Genomic DNA, 27,454 nt, shown 5'->3' with positions numbered 1-27,454 from the left:
TGGGGGAACTTTATTATATTTACAAAGGAAAAAGTAGGTCAGAAGTGAAATAGGATTAACTGGATCCAGTTGTGTTTGGGGCTGCAGGTGGTCCAAGCCTCAGGGGCAGTCTTCATCCTTGGGAATTCCTGCTGCAGAAAGAAAGAGGCTGCTCAGTCTGGAGACTGCAGGAAGGGACACCCGGAACCAGGGCCGTGGGGCTGCTGGCCAGGAGCTGGCTGTCTCGCTGCCCCGGGCAGCACAGGGTAGAAAGGAGGATGCTCACGCGTGTCAGCAAAGCAGACCCCATTCTTAGCCTCTGCCCCACCAACTGGCTCTCAAGGAGACCCTGGACTGGTCACTTCCCCTTGAAAAAGCCACTTCTAATCCCCAGAGCTTCTCCCAGCCAAACATTCACCTCGCCCCCACCTCTCTGTCCATCCGCCACGGTTGAATAACCCACTGTGCAGCCCTTGGGTAAGCCCTGCTGCCTCGGTGTTATGAATGCCAGAGGGGTCACCTCTGTCCTGCTCACTGTGGATCCCCAGCCAGGAGCCTGGCACGCGGTAGTCACTGGATGGCCCTTGCAGAGGTGGAGGGTGCAGCCCTGAACCTCAGCTTCCCTCCAGCCGTGAGGACACGGGGTCGGGGGCAAAAATTGTGCCTTCCAAGAGCTCTATGAAGCCTCTGGCTTGTGACCTGCCAGGGGGTCTAGTAGGAGACAGAAGGTAAGTGATACCTGAGAGGCCTAGGAGAGCATCCTTCTTAGAATCAGTGGTTTAGAACCCAGCCTTTAGGATTTTAGGACCGCGCTAACCTGCTCCTTCCTTGGAGGAAGAAATTAGGACGTCGCCTATTGCTGTGGGCCGGGAGCTGGTCTCTAGCCCCTAGGTCTGCCTGTGGCCTGCTGCTGCTGGATCTCCACAGGCTGTAGCTGGTGCCATCTCTGGGTGCTCAGTGTCCAATAGCTTGGGAAGAAGGTGTGGGAGGACTTGCAGAACCGGATCTGCTGAAGAGGCTGGCGTGGCAGTGCCTGGGCAGAGTCATGCTGGGACACACTTATGCTCCCCGTTTAAAATCGGGTTCTGAGGGCCGGGTGTGGTGGCACAGGCCTATAATCCTAGCTACTCAGGAGCCAGGGGCACCCAGCAACTTAGCGGGGCCCTCAGCATCTCAAAATAAAAGTTTAAAGGATGGGCCAGGAGAGAGCATCCCTGGATTCAATCCCCAGGATCACAAAAATAAATGAATAAATAAAATAAAATCAGACTCTAAAAGATAGCAGTTATTCTCCAAATACACACACAAAATGGCAGTTTTGTGTAAAGACATTCCAGGGAGGACAGCAGATGTAGGCCTGCCAGACTCTGACTTGAGGCCAACTGCAGCCTCTTTTTTGCCTCACTTTTTCCTCTTCTGTAAAATGGGATAACTCATTCCTGATCTTCCCTGACTCCCCGTGGGAATATGTGAGTCAGTGAGATGGGTCGTGACTGTTGTGACTGTCTCTCCCACTGAGGACAGTGTGCTGGTACACACTCGCTTATACACCACAGGGCGTGGGGAGGCTGGCCTGCCTTTGACTTTATAGTCTTGTGAGCTTGACAGAGAAGCCTGGGCATACGTCTCAGGTCACCTATGTGGGAATCACCTAGGACATTTGTTTGAACTCAGATTTCTGGGACCTGGCTCGGAACCTGTTGGTGAGTGACATTTTAGGGCACAGACACTGAGCTTAGCCTCTCTTTTTTTGTTTTTTTGGTTTTTTTTGCGGTACTGGGCATCGAACTCAGGGCCTTATGCTTACGAGGCGAGCACTCTACCAGCTGAGCTATTTCCCCAGCCCAGCTTAGCCTCTGATATACACTGGACATACAGCAGTCTCTGTCACCTGTCACACCCTTCCTCTCCTTCCTCTGTTCTTTTTTGAGACAGAGTCTATGCTATCCACATTTGTCTCAAACTTATAGGTTAAGGGATCCTCCCATCTCAACCTCCCAAACAGCTGGAACTACAGTCCTTCTTCTCTTCTTAATGTGTGTAAGGAAAGCGCTTGTTTACTAAGCTGAGCCCCTCACCTTTGGAGAGAATGGGATTCTTTCCTTTTACCTGGTAACCCCAGGGAAGGAGCCTCTGCGGTCACACACACACACACACACACACACACACACACACACACGTACACACCCCTACCTGTGCTTCTGCAGCAGTGCCACCAGGATGCTCTCTAGAGCTGTCTGCTTTTGGTCTGCCCACATGCCGTCCACCTGGCGGCCAAGCCGAACCCTTGCTCCTTGTTCCTGGTTCCTCTCTCTCTCTCTTTGTGGTTAGAAAGGAGAAAGAGTTAAGGTTGGTATTACGTAGGATGGGGACATGCGGGCAGGCATCCCTATGCCTAATTCAATATCTGATATGAATTCTTACACACAACTGAATTCAGCATTTAGGGAGCCACAGTATGAGCTATACTACCTATATATATATGACTGACTTGATATGTAAATGTACACAGTTGCAAAAATCCCTCACGATTATTAACTCATCTGGCAGACACCAATGGCAGATACTATGTTAACCAAATGATCAAATTTGCCATCCACTATAACCCATGAATAATGGACAATGCCTCCTGATACCGGGCACTAAGAAGGACACCCACCACCTGTGCGGGTGCATAACCTGAATCTAATTATGAAGCTCCTTTGTCTGGTTCACTGTGAGGGATGGTCTATATAGAGCATCGACTTTTACTAGTCAAAAATTTCAGTGCCACAAAAGTCTTTGGAACTCTTCCAGATTAAGAGTAACTAATGAGACCTGATGACTAAATGAAACCTATGATCCTGGACAGGATCCTAGATCAGAAAAAGAAATAATTATAAAGGGCATTTGGGATGACCTGTGAAATATGAATATGGAGTGTAAGTGAAAATTATTCTGTGATAAGTGCTCGAGGCATGTGCAGAAGTGGTCGAGGGTAAGGGTCATGAGGACAGCACTGTGCTCTCAAATGGTTCAGCAAAAATGATAAATAATAATAATAAACATGTGTATGTGTTTGTATAAATCTATACCTAGCTATAGACATATAAAAAGCAAATGTGGAAAAATGTTAGTAATTGTTGAATATAGGGAAGGGCAGATGGAAGTCCATTGTAATATTGCTGAGACTTTTTGGAAGTTTGAGATTTTCAAAATGAAATGTAAAAAAATATACAAGATGTGGAATCCAACTGTTTGGATCCCAGTTCTGCTGCGATTTGGTTCTGTGTCCTTTAGAGATCTTTAGTGGATCTGTACAGTGGGTACAGATTAGTGGATCTGAGTCCCTACTTTGTTGGGTTGTTCCAATAATCAGAGAAACTAAGAATAGTGACTTACACTACCAGGGCTTCCCTTGCGCCTGGTACAGTGCTGGCGTACATGTCCTGTGCAGTCTTGTTTCTGGCACAGAGCCATGATCAAATGGTGCCTACCATCAGCAGGTACCGATGGAGCCTTGCATTGGGAGAAGCACACGGGGGTAGTTTGAGGCTTGACATTGGGGTCCCTCTGCTGCGCAAAGTCCAGCAATGACAGATGCTAACTCAGGGAAGAGACCAATCTTGGTCCCTGGTCTCCTACATCAGGCCTCCCAAACTCTGATGCACAACGGTGTGGGAACAATTTTCTGCTTACCCCTGCTGCCTGCTCATGATGTCCTGCAGCAGCTTGCGGGCAGACAGCTGGCCCAGAATCTTCCGGTAGCTGTTGGTGAAGATGGCATCTGCATAGCGACGCATCCTAAGTGAAGGAGTTGGAGGTCGGTGTGGGGGCAGAAGAGTGGACAATGGGAGCTGTACTCACCACGTCTCTGCAAGGTCCTTCTGTTGCCCCTGTCTTGCTCACCCACAGACACACCCGGCTGCATGACCTCTGGTACTCTGTCTGGTCCCCTCCTTGAGATGGGCAGGGATGGCTCAGAGGTGCGGAGATTCGGGAGCGGCTTACCTGAGGGGCAGAGAGGGGGACGGGGAGCAGTGGGCGCTGATGCTGAGGGTCAGGATCACAAAGAAGAACACCCAGAGTGGCATCCTTGTACCCTGGGGAGGCACCTGCAAAGAGCAGGAGGGGACAGTCAGGGGACAGCAGCAGCAGCCACGGGATGCCCTTTGCCATGACACGTCTTGGTCTTCGTCCTTTGGAAGCTTCAAGAAGGAGACCCAGACACTGAAAGTCAGACAGACCTGGGTTCAAGTTCTGCCTCTGCCAGTCACCAGCTTTGACTTCTCCATCTGGCAAATGGGCATGATAAAGCCACCCTGGCCACCTCACCAGGGAGAACAGAAAAACCAAAGACAGTGCTGAAATCCACGCTGCTGTTCAGGCACAGGAGGTAAAACCCAGCCTCCTGAGGGAGGGCAGAGGAGAAAACGCCTTCCCTGAGTGCCACTGTGCCACTGTTCAGTGTGGCTGTGACAGCAGCAAGCAGGGGTAAGAGCTCAGCTGTGAGACAGACAAATTTGAATTCAAATCCTAGCTTTGCTGTCACTTACCTGTGTCCCAAGATGAGTGGCTTCACCTGTCTGGGCCTCAGTTTCCCTAACCACAAAATGGAGATGATAACTATCACCTATATAAGGTTTGTGTGAGGATCAGGTGAATTGAGGCACCCGAGGGAGTAATGTGGCACATAAGGAACTCTCTAGAAACATTTGCTGTGGTCACCTAATATTGACCCACTTGGAGGACAAGCTCAACCTGTTTATTTTTTTTTGGTGGGGTCAGAGGGATGGGAGAAAACTTACAAATCTCTCTCCAGATGCTTAGATTTCCCGGAAGGAGTTTTAGTCCTGGAAAGGATCTTAAGAGTCCAGAAAGCCAGTGTGGCAGAATCTTCACATAGGTGGCGTAATTACCCTTAATTGGAGCCTGCTGACGTGGTGCTCTTCAATTAGGGGAAGAATAGTTGGCAGGACACAGAGCCGCCCCAGCTGGGGAAGGCTCACTGCTCTCAACTCAGACCTGCCCTGGTCCAGAAGAGCCGACCTCGGGGACTCAGCCACCACAGAGCTGGGTCTTCTCATCTCCCACGGGAGCCCTCTCTCCCAGCAGGATATCTGCTTCAGGGTGATGCAGCCCCGTCTGGAAGCAAGCCTTCCACTCCCACAGTGGCCTCACATGGCTCCTTTCCTCCCCTCTCCCCAGTCCTGGGCTCACTTGTCCCCACTTTCTGCAGACTCTGTGGTCTCCACTAAGCCAGGGACGCCTTGGGCTCTGGAGGAGAGCCCATGGAGACTTCTCACTGTGACCCAAGACCCCTGCACTCCAGAGCCAAAGGAAGCAGCCATCAGGCATCAGTGGTCAGACCCAACCTCGAGGTGCACCCCTCCTCTCCAGGGAGCCTCCAGTTCCTGCCGGGGAGCACTCACCGTCAGTGATCAGCAGGGAACTCACTACCTCCCGTCTGTTTGTTTCCAGGCAGTTCTTATTGTGAGGATGTTTTTCTCTTTGTGGCTAGCCTCCCAGTACAGTCATGTGCCATGTTTTGGTCAACAACAGCCCACATATACAATGGTGGTCCCACAAGATTACACCACCTAGTGATCGAATCTTCGCTATCTGGGATCATATAAGCAGTCTATCACGTCTGCACCCTGATGAGATTGCCCAAAGGTGCATTCTCAGAACACATCCCTGTCACTGATTCATAACTGCTTGTTAGACATTTGCTATATGGGTCAGAACTAAAGCTAGAGAAAAGGAGAACCTGGTATCTCTGCCCCAGGGCTGCCTCTTTCATATCTGCCTGCTGTGCCACCCAGAGATTCCGCACCTGCACCCATGTGCTGAGCCCTTTGAATACACATGCAGTTGACCGAGGCCTTTGCTCCTGGGTTCAAGGGCCTGCAGCCTTCTGTCCTCCTCCTCACACCATATCACACCTCTTTTCCCCACCTGGTCTGGGCCGCCTCTCAAGAAGTGGAATTTCTAAGCACGGAGGCCCCCTTCACAAAACCACCGAGTTTTCTGCCCCCAGAACAACCGGCTTTCTTGGTGTTTTACTGCCCATCTTGTAAAGCTTTGGGCTGATCACTACTTTTCCTGCTCAGACTCCTTCCCAGGTAAAGCCCAGGCCCCTGCTCTTGGAGCCCCTGCCTCCTAGCCTAGGGCTGACACAAGTGATCCCAGCCCCCCTCCCCGCTGTCCTGCACAGCCCCTCACACCGACTCTGGAGTGGGTATTGCCACCCTCATTTTACAGCGGAAGAAACAAACCCAGAGAGGAGAAGGGCCTTTTTCCATGGTCCTCCATCACAATTAGCTTTGGAGTGGGCACTACAGAATCGGCCCCCTAATTCCCAGGCCAGCAGACTTCCTCCTGCTCCTCGAGGCCTTCGCATATACAATACCCTATTCACAGAGCTCCCTATTCATGGGCCCTTCAGACTCATCACCTGCACATGGGAAAGGGTCTGAAGAAATGGAAATCTTTTGCTCTTTGTCACTGGGCCTCTGAGGAAGTCAAAAGGCGATCAAACGGGACACCTGCTTGTTTGGCACCTCCCTATGCATACCCACTGGTTTCACAGAGTTGAAAATAACCTCGTGATAAGGCAGATTTTGGGGGAGCCAGTCATAGAATGTAAAGAACACCCCACTTGTTCAAAACAAGGCTGAGGAACCGCACATTCTGGTCAAGCAAGAAGCTCGACATTTTCCATAAACCATGTGCCCAGGCAGGAGGCCTTCCAGACAGGCAGTAACCCCTGGGCTCTGCAAGCCTAGTCCTAATCCATGGGCTTGCCAAATTCCACTGCACAGAGATGGGAACAACAAGAATGATCTAGCCTCCAGTCAAATAAAGACAGGTTGCATCACAAAGGATAAAATAGCTGTTGGCAGACACACCCCACAGCACAATCTAAGGAGATAAAATTCACTGAATGACTGTAACCTGAACCCAACAACCACGCTGACAGGACAAGGATGCTTCAAGGCCATTGTAGAGTTTGAAACTTCCCTTCTGCGTTCTGCGTATCAATAACTTTCTGCAGTGCTAATTCTGTGACTCCATGTATCTGAGGTCCTCAGAATTCAGGTGCTTGATCCTCACTGGCTGATACGTTTTCCAGCCTTCCTGCTATGGATGCCGTGAGAATTTTGCAGATACCTTTAGCTCACAGTTAAAATACCCAAATTAGCAAAGTCACTTTTGAAAACCTAGGGAATTTTTTTATTTTTATTTTTATTTTTTACTTTTCTTAAATATCTGCTTTGGAATTGAGAACCCCAAAGCATTGATCTCTTGACCCAGTTTATAACCACACGCCACCAACAGTGTTCCAAGTTAAAAATCTAAATTTGTTTTTGCAGTGCTGGGAAGGGAACCCAGGGTGTTGCACATGCTTGGCAAGTGCTCTACCACTGAGCTGCATCCCAAATCTAAGCTTTTAATGAGGAAGCACCTTGAACTGTCATTCAAAAGAATGACACCCACTGCCTTCTGGAAAGGATTTAAGGTGAAACACGAACAAACAAAACACACTTAGGACAATTCAAGCCAGGATCAAGGGTCAGGCGTGGGATAATAGAGGACTCCACAGGCAGATAATTGTGTCCAAAAACTAGACTAAGGCGCATGACTGCTATTGAACAAGAGAGGGAAATGTTATCAATTTCCAAGCAATTGTTTTGAATTGGTTCCAAGCGATCAATGGACAGTATTGATTTGCACAGCCACTTGGCTCCTCTCTGATCCATGGCAGAGCCCCATTATGGACAAGAATGCATCCAGCTCATGCCTTGCCCCAGAATCTGCCCCACACCCTGGAAGGCGCATGGAGACCTCCCTTGCCTCCGACAGACTCCTGCAACACGTTTGTCTGCACTTCTCCATGGGCCAAGGTACCACACATCCAAGCCAATCCCCAAATGGTGCCAACTATGGAAGGCATGTTCCAGAACCCCTAATGAGGGTCATTTTCCCCAGACTGGAACCTGATGTACTCACCAGTCCTCAGTGATGATGGCGATGGCCCTCTTTGACTCAGTGTCTCTTAGTTGGTGAGATTGTCAACTTTTCTGGCCCACATCCCGCCCAGCCCCCAGGGCCACCGCTCTCACCTTCCAGGTGGCAGGCCTTCCTCTGCTGTGAGGTGCTGTTCCAGTTCCACGGACCTCGGGCTGTGCGTTCGCTCCGGCGGCTGTGTGGCGCTCCCTCATTTATTTATACCTTCATTTTCCTGAGCGTTGTCAGCGTCACGGAATCAATTACCCACAAGTCAACCCGAGCACCATTTTTAGCATCACATGGATGCCCTAACAGGGGGATGAGGTGTTGCCCCTTACAAATCAGGACTTAGAGCAAACTTGCCCTTTATCTTTGGGGGCGGGGGTGAGCAGAGTATGAAGTTGTGGTGTTTTTCTGAGAGGAACAGAGAGCACAATACTGCCACTCTAATAATTGAGGGACTCGTAACAGCGAGACTCCAAGGGTTCATTTATTCTCGGAGATAAATGTGCCTTTGGAAAAGTTCCGTGTCTGTTTTGTCTGTGGGTGACTTTATTTCACTTTTGGGTTAGACAACATTATCAATAAGTGTCTGTCTCCCTTAGTGAGGAAAATCGGTTGCTACCTCCCTTGTCGTCCAATTATCAGAATTTTCCTCTCTTTGATTTGCACCCGCAGCCTTCGCAGGCCCATTTCCAAAGCCAGCCCAGGGAGCAGCCCAGGGAGCAGCCGGAGTCACATGTTAAGGCGGCAGAATGTGCATTTGCCTCTGAGAAGTGTGAGACGAGAGGAAAGAGATGGAAGACCTGGGGAGAGTTGTTATGTTCCAGATTTTTCTAGTCCATAACTAAGGAATCCTCAAGAATGGCATTAAAGTGTACCAGGCTCTTGTTCCCCAGGTGGCTCTGGTGGAGGTGTGGAAAGAGCTCTAAGCCTGAGTACAGAGGCCTGCCACCTCTCCTATGCCTGTCAGTCACTACCTCTGTGACCCTCGGCAAGTTCCTTCTACACTCCAGGCCTCAAGTCTATACTTGGAAACTCGGGTATTGGCACAGAACAGAAACTTACAAACTTTTATTTTAAAAAAGATTCCTTTCTTTGGAAATCTATATAACTACAGTATATAACACAGATTTTAAAATGGGGCTAGCTGGGAGAGGTGTCTCATGCCCATGGTCCCAGTTACTCAAGAGGTTGAGGCCAAGAGTTCAAGACCAGCCTGGCCTGTGTCCTGAGACAGCCCCCGTCCAACTGGAAAAAGAAGTGGGGCTTCTCTGGTTGAAGAGGGGGCAATGGAGACCCCCTTGGCCTGCCCCTGAGTTATCTCTACAGGTCTCCATGAGAAGCCAGTAGTTTCTGAGGACCTTCCAAGCAAAGACATACGGTGATCTTGCTTCTTAGCCTGCACAGAGTCAGAGCAAATGTGGTGTGTTCCTCACAGAAGCAAGGACTAAGGGGAACGTCGCCCTGCTGGTCTGGACACAGTGGGCAGGCAGGTCAATTCCCCAACAATTAAGAATGGGACGATGACTTTAAAATAAATATTACTAAGAACAAAACAAAACAGCAGGCTGACGGGTCACAGGCCGGAGATGGTGTGGCTGCAATCACAGGCCCCGGCTCTGTACAGTTGGAGGTATGGGATCACTGCACTGGATGTGTCGGGGGCCCTGGAGAGCTGGCATCGAGAACGAATGCTGGGCCGGAGGGCAGTTGGCTTGAGAATCCATGAGATTCAGAATCAGCTGCAGCAGTAGCTCTGTGCCAGGCACTGTTCTAGACCCCATGTCTGACCTCCGCTTCCTCCTCTGTAGAATGGGAACCGTAGGCTCACCTCATGAGGCTGTTGGGTGAGACTTATTTTGACAATTCCCCAAAATAGGTGTGGCACCGAGTAAGCCTCACAAGTTGACGTTCACCATTGCTATTCTTATTGCAATAAATGAGGCACGGGGGTGGGGGTTCCATAAGCCTAGCAGGGTCACAGAGCTGGTCAGTGACCAGGACCCCAAGCCTGACTTCCAAGTTCAGTGCCCCACACCAAGCTAAGGTTCTCCTGAGGATGTTCCTTGACCTGTCAATTCTTTCAGCACCTTCATAACAATGTTTACATGTTATGGATGTATTGTTTGCATATCATAAAGCTAACTTTATTTTTCAATACTGGGGGTTGAACCTAGGGCTGCTCTATCACTGAGCTATGTCCCCAACCCTTTTTATTTTTAAATTTTGAGACAGAGCCTTGATAAATTGCCCAGGCTGGCCTTGAGCTTGTGATTCTCCCGCCTCAGCCTTCTGAGTAGATGGGGTCATAGGTGTGTGCCACTGTGCCTGGCTCATAAGGCTCATTTTTTTCCCTCACAGTGCTAGGCACTGAACTCAGGGCCTTGGCAGGTTAGGCAAGTTCTCTGCCCCTGCGCCACACTCCCAGTCCTAGCTCACTTGTTTTAAGTCTACGGTCCCATGGGTTCTCATGAACATGTGCAGATGAGCCACCATAACCACAGTCCTATATTTGGGCTGCTTCCATTACCCACAAAGTTTCCTCTAGCGCCCCACCCCCCACTTTTTTTTTTTTTGTCCAGGAATTAAACTCAGGGATCTTCACCACTGAGCCATATCCTCAGCCCTTTTTATTTTTTATTTTGAGACAAGGTCTCTCTAAATTGCTTAAGGGCCTTGCTAAGTTGCTGAGGCTGGCCTTGAACTTGTGATCCTCCTGCCTCAGCCTCCTGAGCCACTGTGATTACAGGTGTGACCACAGTGCCTGGTTCTTCCAGCTCCTTTGCTGTCCATCTCCACTCCCACCCAATGACCCAGGCAACTACTCCTCCGCCTTCTGTCTCTAGAGTCTTCCCTTTGCTGGGAACTCACATGGAAGAAATCAGACCACGTGAACATTTGGTGTCAGGCTTCTTTGACTCAGCACCATGTTGTTGAGACCCACCCAAGTTGACTGATTCACCTCTCCATTGTTTCTTCCTTTGAATTCCATTGTATGAGTGTGCCACGGTTTGTTTACCCATTCACCTTGATGGACATTTAGGTTAATTCCAGAGAGGGAATCATACAGCTATGACATGATGGCACACCCCTGTAATCCCAGGGGCTCAGGATGCTGAGGCAGGAGGATTGTGAGTTCAAAGCCAGTCTCAGCAAAAGTGAGACACTAAGCAACTCAGTGAGTCCCTGTTTTTAAATAAAATACAAAATAAGGCTGGGGATGTGGTTCAGTGGTTGAGTGCCCCTTAGTTCAATCCCTGGTAACTGCCACCCCCAAAAGTACAACTATAAAAATGTCTATAAGATTTTGTGAGAATATACACTTTCATTTCACGGCTCTGGTGTGGGTACTAGGAGGGGAATTGCTGGGTTTTATGGTAAGTGAATGTTCACCTTTTTAAGAAACTGCCACACTCTCTTCCAACAGGATTGTGCCATTTATATTGCCACCAGCGGTGGTAGAGAGCTGCCTGGACAGTTCTGAAATAAACATTTATTTCCTCATCCTGCAAATTTCCTGTTACATACCTCATTAGGCTCACAGGCGTGGAACTGGCTGGATTAGCTATCCACCTCTGAGTGCCCAGGTCCCATTTCTGCCACTAGGGGAGTGGGTGGCATTTTTCTGGGCCCTAGAATGTGTGGACACAGTGCTTGTCTTCAAAGAGCTGCTGGAGGCAGAGGCTGGGAAGAAGCTGAGGAATTATCCGCAGCAGGTAGATCCAGAGGGAGCACATCGTAAGCGCTCTAAGCATCTGGGGAAGGGAGAAGTCACATAAAACTGGGAGTGCATCGTCAGACAGGAGCCTAAAACAGGCCCCTGGCTGGTGAATGGATTTGGACTTGAAACCCAGCTCAGCCACCAGCAGGCTATGTGATTCCGCGCAGGGCACTTAATATCTCTGAGTCTGAGTTATCACTTCTGTTCAGTGAGGGTGATAATGCCTACCTCCCAGGTAGTTGAAAGAAGCAGAAATCGATTTGCGTCCGATACCTAATGTCTTGGCAGGTGGTAGCTGTTATTATAGTTGGTGTCCAGAGCTGAGCTCTGGAAGCCAGGCAGCGATGTTGGGGAGAGCTGGGAGTGGGGGATTTCGGAAGCCCACTGAGAAAGAGGATGTGGGGAGAACACCAGAAAGGGTCCTGAGAACGAGAGCCCAGCCCCCTCTACCGATTCCCACCGCCAGCCTCGCCTGGGCCTTGTCCTGATCGGCGGTGAGAACCCCCAGCTTGCTGCCGGGCTCTCTTTCCCAGGACGTGTTTTAACCCAGCGTTAATTAGCCATCGTGGCTGTGTCGAGGGGCTGGGGTTTTGAGCTGAGGGAAGAAAGCGCCCCAGAGAATGCAAGTTTTAAAAGGCTCCAAAAGGCTGGGGCAGTGAGACTCCCCGGTGAGGGAGACAAGCCAGACATTTGTGTTGCAAATTTCGTGTGTGTGAGCCAGCCATTCAAAGAGGGCGCCGGCCTGGGGGCGGGAGGAAGAGAAGTCCACAAAGGGGCCTGTCTGAGGGCCTCAGACCCTGCTTTGTAATAGCTGTTTTCATCACTGCCCCGCCCGCTGGACGTGGCAGGGTTCCCAGCCCCAGGCCACTGTGTGGGGAAAGGGAGGCCTGGACCCTAGACTCCTACGTTCCCTTGACCTTCCCCTTGCCCTTCCAGGCCCTTGTCGATGGAGTCATCTGCAGCAGACGCCACAGGAGTGAGTGACATGTGAGCTATGTCAGAGTGAGGCCGCAGACCATGGTTCGGTGGTGTGGCCTTGCCGGGTGGCCTTAGGCAAAGTCACTAGGTTTCCCTGAACCTCAGTTTCCTCTTCTGTGAAACAGGATTGGTCTGGTCCTTTCTCCTATTCCTCCTCGACTCTTTCTGGAAAAGTCTGCATTGGGAAGGTCATTACAAGAGCTCCTTAATGAGGAGGTGCAGTGGACTGTTCTTAGTCAATCCATGAAACGACTCTGGGTGGTTTGGAGACACTGCCCCGTGGGTGACATTCCACCATTCTCCTTGCTTGGAATCTCTGGGCCTGATACAAGTGAATTATGGATGTTCACCAGGTTGGTTTTTGGGTAGATAAGTTTGACGCAGGTGCCAGGCATGCTCTCTCGGGAGCATTCCTGTCAGGCGACCTCTTCCTGGAGAAACTGCACCGCTGACCACCCTTCAAAAACCCCTTCCAAAAAGCATTCTCCTCTCTGACCTTTACCTTCCAAAAAGCATTCTCCTCTCTGACCTTTATTTGCGACTGTGTGACCCTCCCAACCCCTGAGGACTGAACCCAGGGCCACTCAATCACTGAGCTCTATACCAGCTTTTATTTTTTGTTTTGAGACAGGGCCTAAGTCAATAAGACTGACCTTGAACTTGCAATCCTGCCTCAGCTTCCGGAGGCCCTGGGATTACAGGCCTGCGCCACCACGACAGGCAATTTGTGTGATTTTATATGTGGAAAATCGTCTCCTTCCTCAAAATCCTGGAATAGCTTGGGGCCAAACCTGATTACCCTGGAGCCCACAAAGCATTCTAATCAGAGTGTGATCACAGAGCAGCAGAGGCTGTAGCACCCAGGACTGGTCAGAAGGGAATGCGCTTGGGCGCCACTCGGCAATGGAATCGGGTGCTGAAACCTCTTTGTTCTAGGATTCTGAAGGTTATCCAGCACACAGGGGTCTCAAAACGCCCTGTGGGTCTGACCAGGGAGGGGGTCATGGCTGCTGGTGGCCAGGAGATGTCGCTGTTCCCCAGTTGTTGGCGTTGTCGGAATTGCTATCGACACCTGAGGCCCCACACACAGGCTTTGTTCTTTGTGAAATCTAGGGACTACCAAGTGGTCTAGGTCAGGTCTGTCATGCCATCCTTTCCTCTGCCAGTTAGCAGAGGCTGTGTGAAAGACCCAAGGAGAAAGCCCATCCTCCTGGCCTTGACACGCTCCAGCAAGGAGCGGGCAGGTCCTGGAAGGCGCCACGTCCCTATACTTTGAATCTTTAGTTGGAGGATCTTAGTAGGGGACCTGCACAGAGAGTATTTTCTCACTACAGAGCAAACTCAAGGCCTATCTGGGACTCAAGTTTCCAGTTTCCCATCTGAAATGACAAGGAAATGTCAGGGCTGGGTTATGGCCTTACTTCCCCTCTGTTAGAGGAACAGTTAGAGGAACCCAAATAGCCCCAGTTGCAGAAAACCTGGGCTCCAGACTCGGGGCCAAGGAGTTCCCCCACCCTGAGACCAGAAGCAGGGTTGCTGGGGTTTTCCTCCAGGCCCCCAAGCTCCCAACCTCCTGACCTTCCCCCATCCCGCACCATTTAGTCCATGAACACCCAGGTCACACAGCCCCCGTGCCCAGCCCTGCCCAGCTTCTGGTTCCCTAAGGACTGAGCCCAGTTGCAGCCAGAACCCATGTCTAAACTCCAGAATCTGAAATCCACTTCTGTTATTCTGGATCAGCACCGAACTGCAGCACCCAGGTGCTTACAGGAATCCTGTTATCCTGAATTATAGCAGCATAACAGCATCTGTGTGCTAGTTGTACAACACACACGATCTCATTCAGCATCCGTAAGGGTTAGGAACACAGAGTGCTCTTAACGCGTGGTGGAAGAAGCTGAAAGTTGTAGATACTGGGTAACGTGTTTAATCTCACACAGACCATAAGTGAGGTAGCCATGATCACAGGGGATGCTCGCCTATGTCCAGGCCAGAGGAGCAAGTCGAGCTCTCCTACCCTGGAGCATCTACCCCCTGCCTCAGCAACCTAAGGCTGGTTTTTCTGCCAGCCCTACAACGTCACATTTGCCACTGAGTAGTCTCAGTAGGGTCTCCGCGAATCCTACAAGGTGGAGTGACAAGTGAGGATTTCCTGCAGCCAATAACAGGGAGGCTGTGATGGAAAATACCATAGTACTGTTCATGCACTCATCATGGTGACGGTGACCTTTGTGACTGGTATAGCGGTATCCCTGGTAAACCTGGATCCCAAAGTCCCAGGTTCCTGTCTGACCTCTGCTCCAATTTTCACGTCCTTCACTTCAGAGAGGGTTCCAATATTCATGGAGGATGAAAAGTCATTCTCATTTTATTTGCATATTTCATCATTCATCCATGCCTGCAACCCGCTGTGGATAATCCATCCACCAGACATGGGTGTAGCAACACCGCCAGTGCCAAGCGTTGTGCTTGTTCAGGGAAAAGAAAAAGCAAGACACAGTCAAATGAATCGATGCCCCTCAAGTGCCCGCGCTGTGCTGTTCGCTCTGTTGGGGACTTCTGGCATCTGTGGACTTGCTCGGGCGAAGATTTCATTCTAGCTCAGCGGGCAGGTGGGCAAGCAGATAATTACACACAGTGAGATGCGCGGTCTATATTAGAAGTGAGCACAGGGTGCCTTGGGAGAAGAGTGGGTGGGGAATTGGCTCTACAGAGCATTTAGGCAGGGCCTTGCAGAAAGAGGAAAAATCAGTCCAGCATGCGCAGGTCCTAGATGAGCAAAGACATTTGGGTTGGCTGGAGTGAAGGGTCTCAGATCTTTGTATGCTTTGGACCTGGACCCCAGGTTCAGTTGTGTGTGTTGGGGGGTTGGGTTCAGGGTCCTGGAATTTTAACTGAGACCCAAGTGATTCTGACCCAGGTGTGAGGGACTATTGACTGAGAAGCCCAGACCTCTGGCTTCATCAGCAGAAAATGTGGATGATTCTGGAACAACACATTAAGGCCAAGCTGGGCAGGGTGTCAAATGTCATATTAAGAAATCTATCTGGGTCTTTCCAGTTCTAGTGGAGAGAATCCATAGGAGGTGTTCAAAGCTCCAAGGAATGATTTTGGAAGGAGAGTGTTTGTTGGCAACCTGGAAGGAGAAATGGGGAGCCGAGAGGTAGGAGGAGGGAGCCCTGTTAGCAAGCTTTTACAGCTGTCCAGGCCTGTGATGCCCAGGCCCTGACCAGGGAAGTGGTGGGAAGAACCTGGGGTGGGCTCTGGAAGAGGGGAGCATGGCCTGGAGTATCCGGATGGGGGAGGTGAGGGAGGGGATGTTGAAAATGAGCTGGGAGCTCCTGCGGGGTGATCAGGATGCTTGGGTGGAGCAGGCTGAGAGAAGGAGCGATGAGCTCTGATGTGCACACATTGAATTCTCAGGACTCACTGCACCTCTAGGAGGCCGTGGGTAACACACGGTTGAACTTGGTCCTGAGCTTGGAGCTTGGAAAGGCTCTGGGGAGGATCCCTTGAGGAGCAGAGGGGCATGTGGAGTGGGGAACCTCAGAAAGCTTGCCTCTTTACCTTTTTTTAACCTCTTTTTTTCCCTTTCCCGTTATAAGAAGAATGCTAGGAAACTAGGGTGTTTGCTGTCAGTTTATTATTTCCACTTTGCAGATGGGGAAATCGGAACTTAGACAAGTAAAAGTCCCTGTGATCACCAGGGTGGGGGTGGGATCTGAATCTCAGCCTCTTTGGCTCCAGGGCCCACACTTCCTTCTCTGCCGAATCTCTGGGAGGCAAATCCTATCCTGAGGTCCAAAACCTACAAAGACTGGGGCCGAGAAGATAGAGATGAGTGAAATACAAAAAAAGAACCTGGGAGACGGGTGAAGTCAGTGGTAGAGTGCTTGCCTGGCATGTCTGAGGCCCTGGGTTCCATCCCCAGCACTATAAAAAAATTTCTTTTCCATTATATCTCCCACTAGATTATTTTGAAGCAAACCCCAGACTTCATATCATTTTGTTCACAAATATTTCAATATGTATCTCAAAAAAAGATAAGGACTCTTTTTTAACATAGCCACAATCCTATTATTGTCCCTTTAAAAATATCTAACAATAATTCCTATTAAGGGAACCTATTGAGGGCAATTTGACAAGACCTCAGAATGGAAGTGAGGCGTGTTTAACTTGAGCTGATACTGTCACAGAGCTGTGATAAGGAATTTAAATTTTCCCAAGATAATTACAGCCAAGGCGAACAGGAGATTAGAAATGCAAGAGATTTGAAAAGCTTTTCTGGCCCAGGAAAGGAAATATTATGAAGAAGGGGGAGAAATATGGGAAGGTTTACAGAGTATAAAAGAAAATATTCTCCTTTCTGACTTCCCTTTTCCAAACCCGAGGGACTTTAGTCATAAATGTGAAATAGGAACCAGGTCTAAAGTGAAACCAAACAGATAAAAATAACAGAACAGGGAGTGGTTAAATACAAGAAGACAGATTCACGGGGCTCACTTCCCACCGAGGCTATACAAATCGCTCACTTCGTAGGTAAGGAATTATACTGCCATTGTCCAGAATGCTAGCTTCCTGGGATGACGTATCTTGTGTATTAACTGGTTACACAGACACTGTCCTACTGGGCATCAGGAAACCTGCACTTGCTCTGTGAACTTGGGCAAGTTAGTTCACATCGCTATAAAATGACTACAAGACCTCAAATTTCCCTCTGAGTTCTGAGTCCTCTGATTCAAAGAAGACCTAATAAAATGGCACTTATCTCCATTTCTAAATGGTTTTGAAAGTGTTACCAGGATTTGGTTCAATGTTACTCTACATCTGCAAAATGCTTTGGATAACCTAGATGAAGGATGCCATGGAGACACCATGTCTCCGTTATGCAGGCTCCATCGACCCCCTGCAGGAAATTGAAAGATAGCCCTATTGAGCTCTCAGGAAATCAGCAATGGAGGCAGAGCACATGGAAGCTGCGCTGAGCCATCCACAGATGGAGCCAGTTGCCTGAAGCCCAGGAAGCAAATTGTACCAATAAGTTGAAATGACAGTCCAACTTTCTCCCCACCTCCCTCTGCCAGGTAAAGGGTTTGACTGGTGGATGGTGACAAGGGATTTGGGGCTGAGATGGAGCTAAAGGAAGGGGCTGTGAGAAGGCTTCAGATCAAGTTGTCACATGTTGCTGGGATCCTGGGACCTTAGCCTAGAGCTGCATTAGAGCTGAGCCTTAAGAACTGAGGTTGGAGAGGAACCAGACTGGGTAGGGGAGAAGCGGAGTAGATTCCACCCTTGGTCAGAAGAGAAGCCCTGGCAGAAGTCCTGCCTCTGACCGGCTGCACCATCAGGCTCCACCATCAGGCATGGAGGAGAAGACGTGGAGGCTTTCAGCTCCAGCTGCTCGGACTTTGGGACTTTGGTTTTCAGTTCCTCCAGTGTGCCCTGCTGTCTCCCCTGACACGGCCTTTGTTGGACTGAATTCCTTCCTGGAAGGCAGCTCCTTCTCCCTGATCAATTTCTGCTCAGACCTTCCTACAAACCTGCCACCTGCAGGAAGCCCTCCTTGACTTCCCTGTTTTAGACAAACCACTGCATTCTAGGTCCTTCTACAATTGTGTGCTTTTAAAAACTGGTGGTTGGGCCTGGCAGCAAATGCCTATAATCCTAACGGCTCAGGAGGCCGAGGCAGGAGGATGGAGAGTTACAAGCCAGCCTCAGCAACTTAATGAGGCGCTAAACAACTCAGTGAGACCGTCTCTAGATAAAATACAAAAAAGGGCTAGGGATGTGGCTCAGTGGTTAAAGGCCCCTAAGTTCAATCCCTGATACAACAAAATAAAACAAAACAAACAAACAAACAAAAATTAGTGCTCACCAGTACTATAACTCTTCATGTACTACTGTGATTCTTATTTAATTTTTAAATAATGTCAACCTCTCAGAAAGTTTGCAAGATTAATACAAAAAAACAACCCATATGCTCTTTGCCTGGATTCAACAATTGTTAACATTTTGTCATATTTGTCACTCTGCCTATATGAATACATACATACGTATAAATATATGGTGATAGCTACAATCACACACATATAGATACTATATTATATAAAATTGTTATTTTTCCCTGAACCAGTTAAAAACAATTTCCAGACAGCTCATCCCTTTACCCCTAAACATTTAAACATTATTTTCTAAGAATAAGATCATTCACTTATAGAACCTTAGCACAACTGAATTCCATGATTCTTTTAATAACACCTTTTCCTTAAAGGGCAGGCCCATGAGGACTGGGCCATGTTACTCAACACCCAGTGCATTAGCTAGCATATCACCTGGCACATACATGTCGAATGCACAAGAAATCTTGAACTTGGGGGATCTTGTCATTGATATTACACTCTACCCAGCTAACTGCATTCTTGTTCAGCAGGCTGTGTGTGTTGGATGGGACTGGGGTCTGGATTTGTCTGCCCATCTCCATTGCAGGGGAGAATCAGGATCCCACTGAGGTCCCTACAGTGCCTGAAGTCTTGGCTTCTGTCATTTTCAAGTCCTCTCTCACCTGCCCTGGCCCTTGCTCTGCTTCATTCCTGTTGGGCAGTTACCTTTCCTCTGTCCCAGCAGCACCTGTTGACCATCACACTCCACTAATTGGTGCCATGAGAGAGTTCTGGCAAAGGCTGCTGGAAAGCTGGTCAATTTCCCACGCACTTGCTTATATGAGGCACTGGTCTCTGCCTGGAAACTGCCCGTGGAGCCTTTGGCTCACCAGGTTCTTTGCCTACCTGACAACCCATGCTGGGCCCTTCTGTTAGGACACTGCAGCTACTTGATTGATAAAGGAGGCCAATGGAAGGGACAGACGTGTCTGGGATGAATGGAGCTGGATCGCTGCTCGCAGCTTCCTCAGTTGGAGAGCCCTTTAGAGGTATTTAGGACGGTGGTTTCAAAACGTGGCCTCCAACCAGCAGCATCCACACCTCCTGGAGACGCGGTGGAAATGGCCCACCCCAGACCTAGTGAATCGGGAACTGGGGGCAGGACCCAGAAGCCTGTGTGAACCAGGGACTGGGGGCAGGACCCAGAAGCCTGTGTGAACCAGGGACTGGGGGCAGGACCCAGAAGCCTGTGTGAACCAGGGACTGGGGGAAGGACCCAGAAACCTGTGTTTGGTCTAGCCTCCACGTGATTCAGGTGCACTCCCAGGTTTGCACCCTACCAGTTTTCAAAGAGGAATAAATATGAAGCTCAAGGTCACCCTGATGCCTTCTCTTACCCGGGCACCTTCTCTGCTCATTGTCCATCTGCAGCTTTCTGGTTTTTTTTTTAAATGTTTTCAGAATCAAAAATCAGTTTAACACAGGCTACTGCATTACCATGGCAACCTGGCAGCTGGCTAGAAAGAGGCAGGTAGCATAACTGCCTGGGAGTCTCTGTGGCACTGAAGTAATTGTGGATTGTGGATTTTTATTTTTCGGGTCAGTCTACCTAAGCATGGCCTCTTTGCTTCTTCTGTCTTTTCCTTCTCCTCTCTCCTCTTTTCTGTTTGGCCCCTCATTCCTCTCTCATCTCATTATGAGCAACATGTATTCCAAAGGTTTTAGATTTTCCAAGAGACTTCCCAGTTGACCTCTCCTTGGAAACTAACAGTAGTACTGAGAGGGAGGCCGATGCGAGCAATTGGACTGCAGTTTTATCCTCCTCAGAATGGTGTGTTAATTTATATTTTGGGGGAAAATATGTGCACAGAATGCAAAACTTAGAAGTTGTGCACAAGGCCCTGGGTTCAATCCCCAGCAGCAAAAAAAAAAAAAAAAAAAAAAAAAAAAAAAAAAAAAAGAGAGATTTTGCACCTGGGACTGGGGTTGTGGCTCAGTGGTAGAGCGCTTGCCTAGCATGCGTGAGGCACTGGGTTCAATTCTCAGTACCACATACAAAGAAATGAATAAAATAAGGGTCCATTAACAACTAAAAATATATATATATATATAATAATTTTTTAAAAGTTTTGCACAAAATGGCACATATTAAGTTTCTTCACAACTCCAGGTGCCCAGGCCTCCTCCCTGGGCAGCCCTTGCCTGTTTCTTGTGCATCCTACGGAGACAGGCTGTGCACACGTAAGGATGTCCCTTTCCTCCTTTCCCTTTTATTATATACAGAAACAGCAGCTCTCCACCCTCGCCTTTCCATACCTTGTTTCTTTCACTCATACGTCTTAGGGATCCTTTAGCATTTAGGGTTGCCTCATGCTTCTTCTTCTTTTCTTTTTCTGTCCTGGGATCAAACCCAGGCAGGGGTGCTCCACCACTGAGTTTTATCCCCAGTCCTTTTCATTTTTTGAGACAGGGTCTTGCTAAGTTGCTGAGGCTGGGCTTGAACTTCTGATCCTCCTGCCTCAGCCTCCTGAGCTGCTGGGATCACAAGATGAGCCACGGCACCCGGCCCTCAAGCTTCTTAATAGCTGAGCTGGCAGCCTGAATAGCATATCCCCTGGCATAGATCTGTGTACCATCTTCTATTTGAACAGTCCCATTGATGGATATTTGAGTTGCTTCTAGTCTTTTGCTATTTTCAATTCCCACTTTCTAGCTGGAAAAACTGTGATTCTTAGAAGGAAGAGAGTTGTGGACATACTTAAAACAAATGTAGGCATCCTTAGGCATAGCTTGATTATAAGTTATAAGAAAAAAGGAAGAGTTACTGCTTTCTAAATTACAGAAAAGAAAGAGCCAACTAGACACCTGATTTTTTTTCTGGCCCTACTAGCATCTTCAGTTAAACTTCTGCTAACAGTGCCTGACAAGTAATTAAAAAATCCTTTGTGGAAGTATTTTAAATCTGTCTTCCTTGCTAGATGATAATTTTGGTAGGGGAGGGATCATATTTTCCCCACTCCTGCTTCCCTGGAAAGTATTTTACTCCTACCTAGCCCTGAGTATTTATAGTAAGTGCTCAATAAATACATATTTACTGAGTGAATGGAGCAGGCTTGTGTGCGGGCTTGGAGACCTGGCTTTGAGGCCTGATTGTAACATGTACAACTAATCCTAGACCCACCACTCAACTTCTCTGTGCCTCTGTTTCTTCAGCTGTGAAATGGAAACACCCCCTTAGGATTGCTGGGAGGATCAAAAGAGCAAATACAGGTCAGGTTCTGTGTGCAGTGAGGGCCCAGCCATTTTTCTTAGGCCAGAGCTTCTTTTGTGGTCAGACGCTGCCTGGAGTTCTGATGGGGGAACCAAGAATTCTTCAAGGCTGAGGTTATTTGAGCTGGGCCCTGAAGGAGGAGTACAATTCCAGCTTATGCAGCAAGAACCAGTTCTCTTTAGGGAGTTCATCAACTACAAATGGAGATGATGACACCCAGTTTCTGTCTCTCTTGGGAGAGCTTAAAGTCCCTCAAGAGGAAAACACTACATGATTAAAAGGCGCCATTGTTATTCAGCTGGAAAAGCGCCTTCCTGGGACAAGTGAGCTAATCCCTGCCAGATATGATTCTGCTTGTGCTGTGTATAATTGAATATTTAGTGTGGATTTAACCCAGGGAGCCAACTGTGCTGTCAGAGCCAAGTTTAATGGGGCACTTAATAAATGTGGAGGTAATTAATACCAACCAGATGCAGGACGCGAGAAGTTTGTGCTGCTTCCATGACTGAACATTTCAGAGAGATGAAGTTCTGGACTCTGCATGGGTGTGGTGGTGGGGGTGCAATCATGGGCTGGGTCTTTGCCTCTGTCATACCCTTCTCTTGGGGATTGGCTTTCCTCTCCTCCAGGAAGCCTTCTGCAGTTGCCAAACTAACATCACTCTGAACTCAAAACATTGTACTGTGTTAGTTTGTTGCTATGTCTGTTTCTGCACACCACAGCCCAAGGTCTTATCCCCAGTATCTATCAGAAATACAGTCAGTGCTCAGGCAGCTTTACGGGTATCAGAACTGTAAAACCTGGGTCTCAAGTATAGGGCAGGTGTTGGGATTTTCTTAGGAAGGGCTGACCCTCTGTGATGTTGATTTATCTTCTGAAAGAAATTCTGTTTAATGCCCCTTCTAATGACCCAACATTCAAATGTGACCTGTCCTCCTTTGTAGCAGACCTACTGGAAGGTTCTAGAGCTCAGGAATGGGATATGGTCCTGACTTCACACCTTGTAGAAAGCAGGAGAACAGGCCTTGAGGAACCAAAGTTCATTATTTGCTGAGAGGCTCCTGGAGACCTAGAGAGTCAGAATGTGGTGAGACCCCACTGCTGCTGGGCCCCACGGATTCTGGGATGGATGTCCCTGGCATTGCTGTATACGGAAGATGTCCCCACTGCCTAGAGGACAGCAGTCTCTGGTTTTTTTCAGAATCTGGATTGATCAGGATCTACCATAGCTGACGTTCTTAGCTTCACTCTGGAGCGGATGGGAACACTGCAGTAAGGCTCAGGCAGGAACCACCAAGGCCAGGCGTGGCCAAAACCTGTTCCAAGAGCCACCTACTCTGAACAAGGCCCAAGGCTCTGGCCTCAGCACAGTCTGACCCTTGCAGCAGGCATTTCTGCCCCTGGATTCAGAGTCCAGGATAGGGACTCCCAACAGGTCATGGTCAAAACAGCATCCGTTCTCTATTGAGAACTGAGAATAGAGTGGGACCACCCCACTTGTCTGCCATTATGGGAGGGGAGCTACCTTTCCTTGCTTCTCTGGGATTCCCACAAATGGGGGCTCAAAGCTATCATGGGGCAGACAAGCTACATGGGATGAGAGCTACTGCTGCAGCTATCTTTGGAAAACACAGTCAGTTATGTTGGTGACCAGGGAAGCCTTTTCTAAAAGCGTTGATATTTGGTCTGAGCCCTAAGGAATGAGAATGAGCTTATTTTGTGAAGAGCCAGAAGACAGTGTTCCAGGCAGAGAGACCAACAAAGGCAAAGGTTGGGAGGCGGAAAGTAAGTCTTGCACCTCTCTTTCCATTTCCCATATTCAAATCCAGCCCAGCATCCCAGACCCACCAGTAGTAGAAAGCAGAACAGGCTTTGAGCAACCAAAGTTCATTATTTACTGAGAGGCTCCTAGAGACCTAGAGAAAGTCAGAATTTGGTGAGTCCCCACTGCTACTGGGCTCCAATGATTCTGAGATGGATAAGTTCCTGGCATTGCTGTACATGGAAGTTGTCCCCACTGCCTAGAGGACAGCAATCATGAAGTTGTCCCAGATGCCTCAGTGTCTGTCCTTCCTTCCCCTCTTCCTAGGGACTCACATCTGGCTTGCACAGGTTGGCTGGGTTCTGCAAGCATGCAATCTCTCTAAAGCTCTGGGAAAGCTGCTTAACTTTTCCAGCCTTTACCTATGAGGTAGGAACAATTGTACCTACCCTGTAGGGTTGCTGGGAGGAGAACAGTCACATGTGTAACCTGCATGGCGTGTAGTGAATATATAAAAAATGACACCTAAAATTAATACTTATAAACCAGCTACTTCAGACTTTCTTTTCAGAGCGGAGATAATTTCTTTTTCAACATTATCTCCTTCATAATGAAACACTCCTCGCCCAGATATTATGGATAGGAATGCACATGCCACAAAGCTCTCTACCATGCTGTGGTGCTAATGGAGCTGTGCAGGGCACAGAGATGAGCACAATGCAGCTGGAGACCTCAAGAAACTTCTGGAAGGTGAGAAAGTAGCTGTGCCTGCAGCAGTCACACCAGGGATCTTTTATATTTGGATACAGAGAGCAGCATCTGCGTAACTATATACCAGGGCCACCATGGCGCAGAGCACATACCATGAGCTGGGCAGCTTAAACGACAGGTATTTATTTTCTTACAGTTCTGGGAGGCGAGGAGTCTGAGGCTGGAAAAGTTAAGCAGCTTTCCCAGAGCTTTAGAGAGATTACATGGCAGTCTGAGGGCTGCAAGGAATCTTTTCCTTGCTCTCCCCTAGTTTCTGGCAGTTCGTTGGCCATCTTTGGTGTTTCTTGGCTGCAGAAGTATCACCCCAAAACCTGCCTTGGTTGTCACTTGACATCCTCCTTTACAAGTGCATCTGTGTCCAAGCTTCTTTTTTTTATGTGAGATTAGGGTCCATCCTAATGACCTCCTTGTAACTTGATCATCTTTGTAAAAAGCCTGTCTTCAACTAAGACCATATCCTGAGGTACCTGAGGTGAGGATTCCAACATATCCTTTTGAGGGGACATAATTCAATCTAGAAATCACCCTTCTCATTCATACCTCATAGAGGGTTCCTTTAGGGCAAGTATTAGGTCCTATCGTAAATATCTGTTCCCTTCAAGCCTCAGATCTCCCTGCTCCATCTATTCCTGCCCAACCTCCGCCTGCTACCCCACCATGTTCCTTCCTCCCTCTCTTTGCCTGGCAAATTCTGACTCATTCTTCTTTTTTACCTTAAACATTACTTTCTCAGAGGCCTTCCCTGATTACCCTATCTAGATTGTATCTCTCATTTTATTTATTCTTATGGTTTCTTTTCTTTCTTCCTAATTCATGTCATGGTTTGTAAGTCTACATTTATCTGTGGGATTGACTAGCCGGGGGGTGGTTGACGTTACTCCCCAGTCTGAAAGCACAGTGAGGGTAGAGGCCCACCTGCCCACCATTGTGTTCCTAGTGTTATCATGCAGGATCTGGAGCAGAAACTCCATAGGAATTTGTTAAACAAATTTGCATCTTTGTATTCCCCATAGTACCTCACATAGTGTGGGGAATTTTGAATGAATTATACTTATTTCTGCAGTGTCCTCCAAGAGAGAGCAAACTCCTAGGGTTGGGGGTGTAGCTTAGTGGTAGATGAGGCCCTGGGTTCCATCCCCAACACTGGACAGAGGGAGAGGCAGGGGAGATTGAGTCTTCTTTTGATACTGGGGATTAAACCCAGGGCGCTTTATTTTTTTAGTTACAACCCCAGTTATTTTTAAAAATTTTGAGACACTGAAGGCCTTGCTAAATTGCTGAGGCTGGCCTTGAACTTGTGATCCTCCTGTCTCTGCCTCCTAAATTGCTGGAATTACTGGTGTGTTCCACTGGGCCCAGCTCAATATTATTATTATTATTATTATTATTTTTTGATACTGGAGATTGAACCCAGGGGCACTTTACCACTGAACCACAATCCCAGCCCTTTTTATATTTCTTTTTATCTTAAGACAGGGTCTCACTAATTTGCTTGGGGCCTTGCTAAATTTCTGAGACTGGTTTTGAACTTGCAGCCTCAGCTTCCAGAATAGCTGGGATTACAGGTCATGAATAGAGATATTTTTGAAGGTAAAATAGGTCTCATTCTACTTTGAATATCTAGCATCTAACCCCTCCTCTATCCTCTGGGTATTGGTTAAATATGAGGCATGATAAATTATTCTGAAACCAGAACTTAGAAATAATTTAGGATTTATAATTCCTGAACAATTTTTGTAATTTCTGTAGGTCAGGAATCCAAGTGGTTTTGCTGGGTGTTTCCAGCTCAAAGTCTGTCATGAGATTATACTCAAGATCTTTCTTAGGGTTACTTACAGTCATCTAACTGGGACTGAAGACTCAGCTTCCAAGGGGGCTCATACCTTTGGCTGAGTTGACTTGAGTTGGAGCTGGCTGTAGGCAGGTCTGATGACTACCCACGAGAACCTCTCCATAGGGCTGCCCTAGTGTCCTCACAATATGGGATTTCCCATGAGTAATCAAAGAGAGCAAAGAGGAATTCGCAATGCCTTTTCTGACTTCATCACAGTCTACTCCATGATTTCCACCACGCCCTATGGGTCACACGGTCGGCCCTATTTCGTGTGGGAGAAGACAAAGGGCACGGGCATCCGGAGTCAGTCTTCCCGGTCCTCGGGGCAGATTGGGTACTGCACTCTGTCTAATGAACTAGGCCTCCTTTTCCCCAACCATGTGGCCCGCCCCTTCCAATCAGAATGTCCTTTGCCTTCCAAACGCGTATTATGATCCCACGTTCATTTAATTATTTCACTCCATCTCCCTCGACACACTGTGAGATCCCCGAGGGCAGAGACGCCCGGTGCACGTTTTTCCAATGAATTATGATTTGCTTCTGTCAATGATGTGTTTCTGTTCGTCTCCGTCGGCGCTGCGGGCTCCTAGCTCAGGGCCTGGCACGGAATGAAGGCTTCTTTAAGCGTTTCCTGAAACGTGCCAGGGGATAAAGGGCTCGGAGAATCGGGAGGGTCTGGGTCTTCCTTCCCCAAGCCCCTCTGCGAGGCTCACGGAGCAATGGAGAAGAGCCCTACGAAAAACAGCGGCCATGCTCCCCCCACCACGCTGGGCACGCCGGCGGAGCTGAGCCCGCGGGTTGCTCCGGCCGCGTCACTTCCGGGACCCGGGGTCACGGGGAGCTACTTCCGGGGCAGCGGCGCGGCGGCGCGGCGGCGCGGGAGGTGAGTGCGGAGGAGCGGCGGCGGGCCGGGGCTCCCGGCCGGGGGGAGGAGGCGGGTGCTGGCGCGACAACTCCCAGGGCGGGCGGTGGCCAGTGACTGGCAGTGGGGAATCGGAGTTCCAGGGAGGGCTTAAGTTCAGAGCCTGGGCCGGGACGCCGGGCTCCTCAAGTCCAGCCGTTCCCCCAACAGGTGGAGCCTCAGCTCTGGAGTAAGTCTGTCCGGTGTTCGGATCCCGAGTGTGCCTAGCATCGCTGTGCAACAGTGGGCAAGTCGTGTTTCCGCTCTGGTTCTGTTTGCTCCTCTGTAAATGGGGCACATAGGCTTGTTCTAGGATTACAGGAGACCATGAATGCCCTGCCTGGTGTCTGAGGATGCATTAAT

The 27,454-nt window shown here is 48.9% G+C and overlaps 1 protein-coding gene across 3 annotated transcripts; it reads right to left on the bottom strand.

Annotated features, from left to right (window-relative positions):
- On the bottom strand, positions 1–26,958 carry Ghrh (growth hormone releasing hormone). Of its 3 annotated transcripts, none has more exons than XM_047542257.1 (5): positions 26,240–26,958; positions 3,970–4,073; positions 3,658–3,762; positions 2,173–2,298; positions 1–131 (listed from the first exon to the last, which is right to left on the bottom strand). In XM_047542257.1, exons 1-5 carry the CDS (start codon positions 26,309–26,311, stop codon positions 113–115), a joined length of 426 nt encoding a protein of 141 aa, XP_047398213.1. In that variant the 5' UTR covers positions 26,312–26,958; the 3' UTR covers positions 1–112. The 3 variants fall into 3 exon arrangements, with proteins under 3 accessions (XP_047398213.1, XP_047398215.1, XP_047398214.1); XM_047542259.1 differs by lacking the exon at positions 26,240–26,958 and adding an exon at positions 8,085–8,127; XM_047542258.1 differs by having other exon boundaries at positions 10–128.
- Between the last annotated feature and the right edge of the window lie 496 nt (positions 26,959–27,454).

The sequence above is a fragment of the Sciurus carolinensis genome, chromosome 2, assembly GCF_902686445.1.
Source record: "Sciurus carolinensis chromosome 2, mSciCar1.2, whole genome shotgun sequence".
NCBI classification, from domain to species: Eukaryota; Metazoa; Chordata; class Mammalia; order Rodentia; family Sciuridae; genus Sciurus; species Sciurus carolinensis.
Note: the sequence above shows the minus strand (reverse complement) of the source record. Positions and strands in the feature narration are given on the sequence as shown.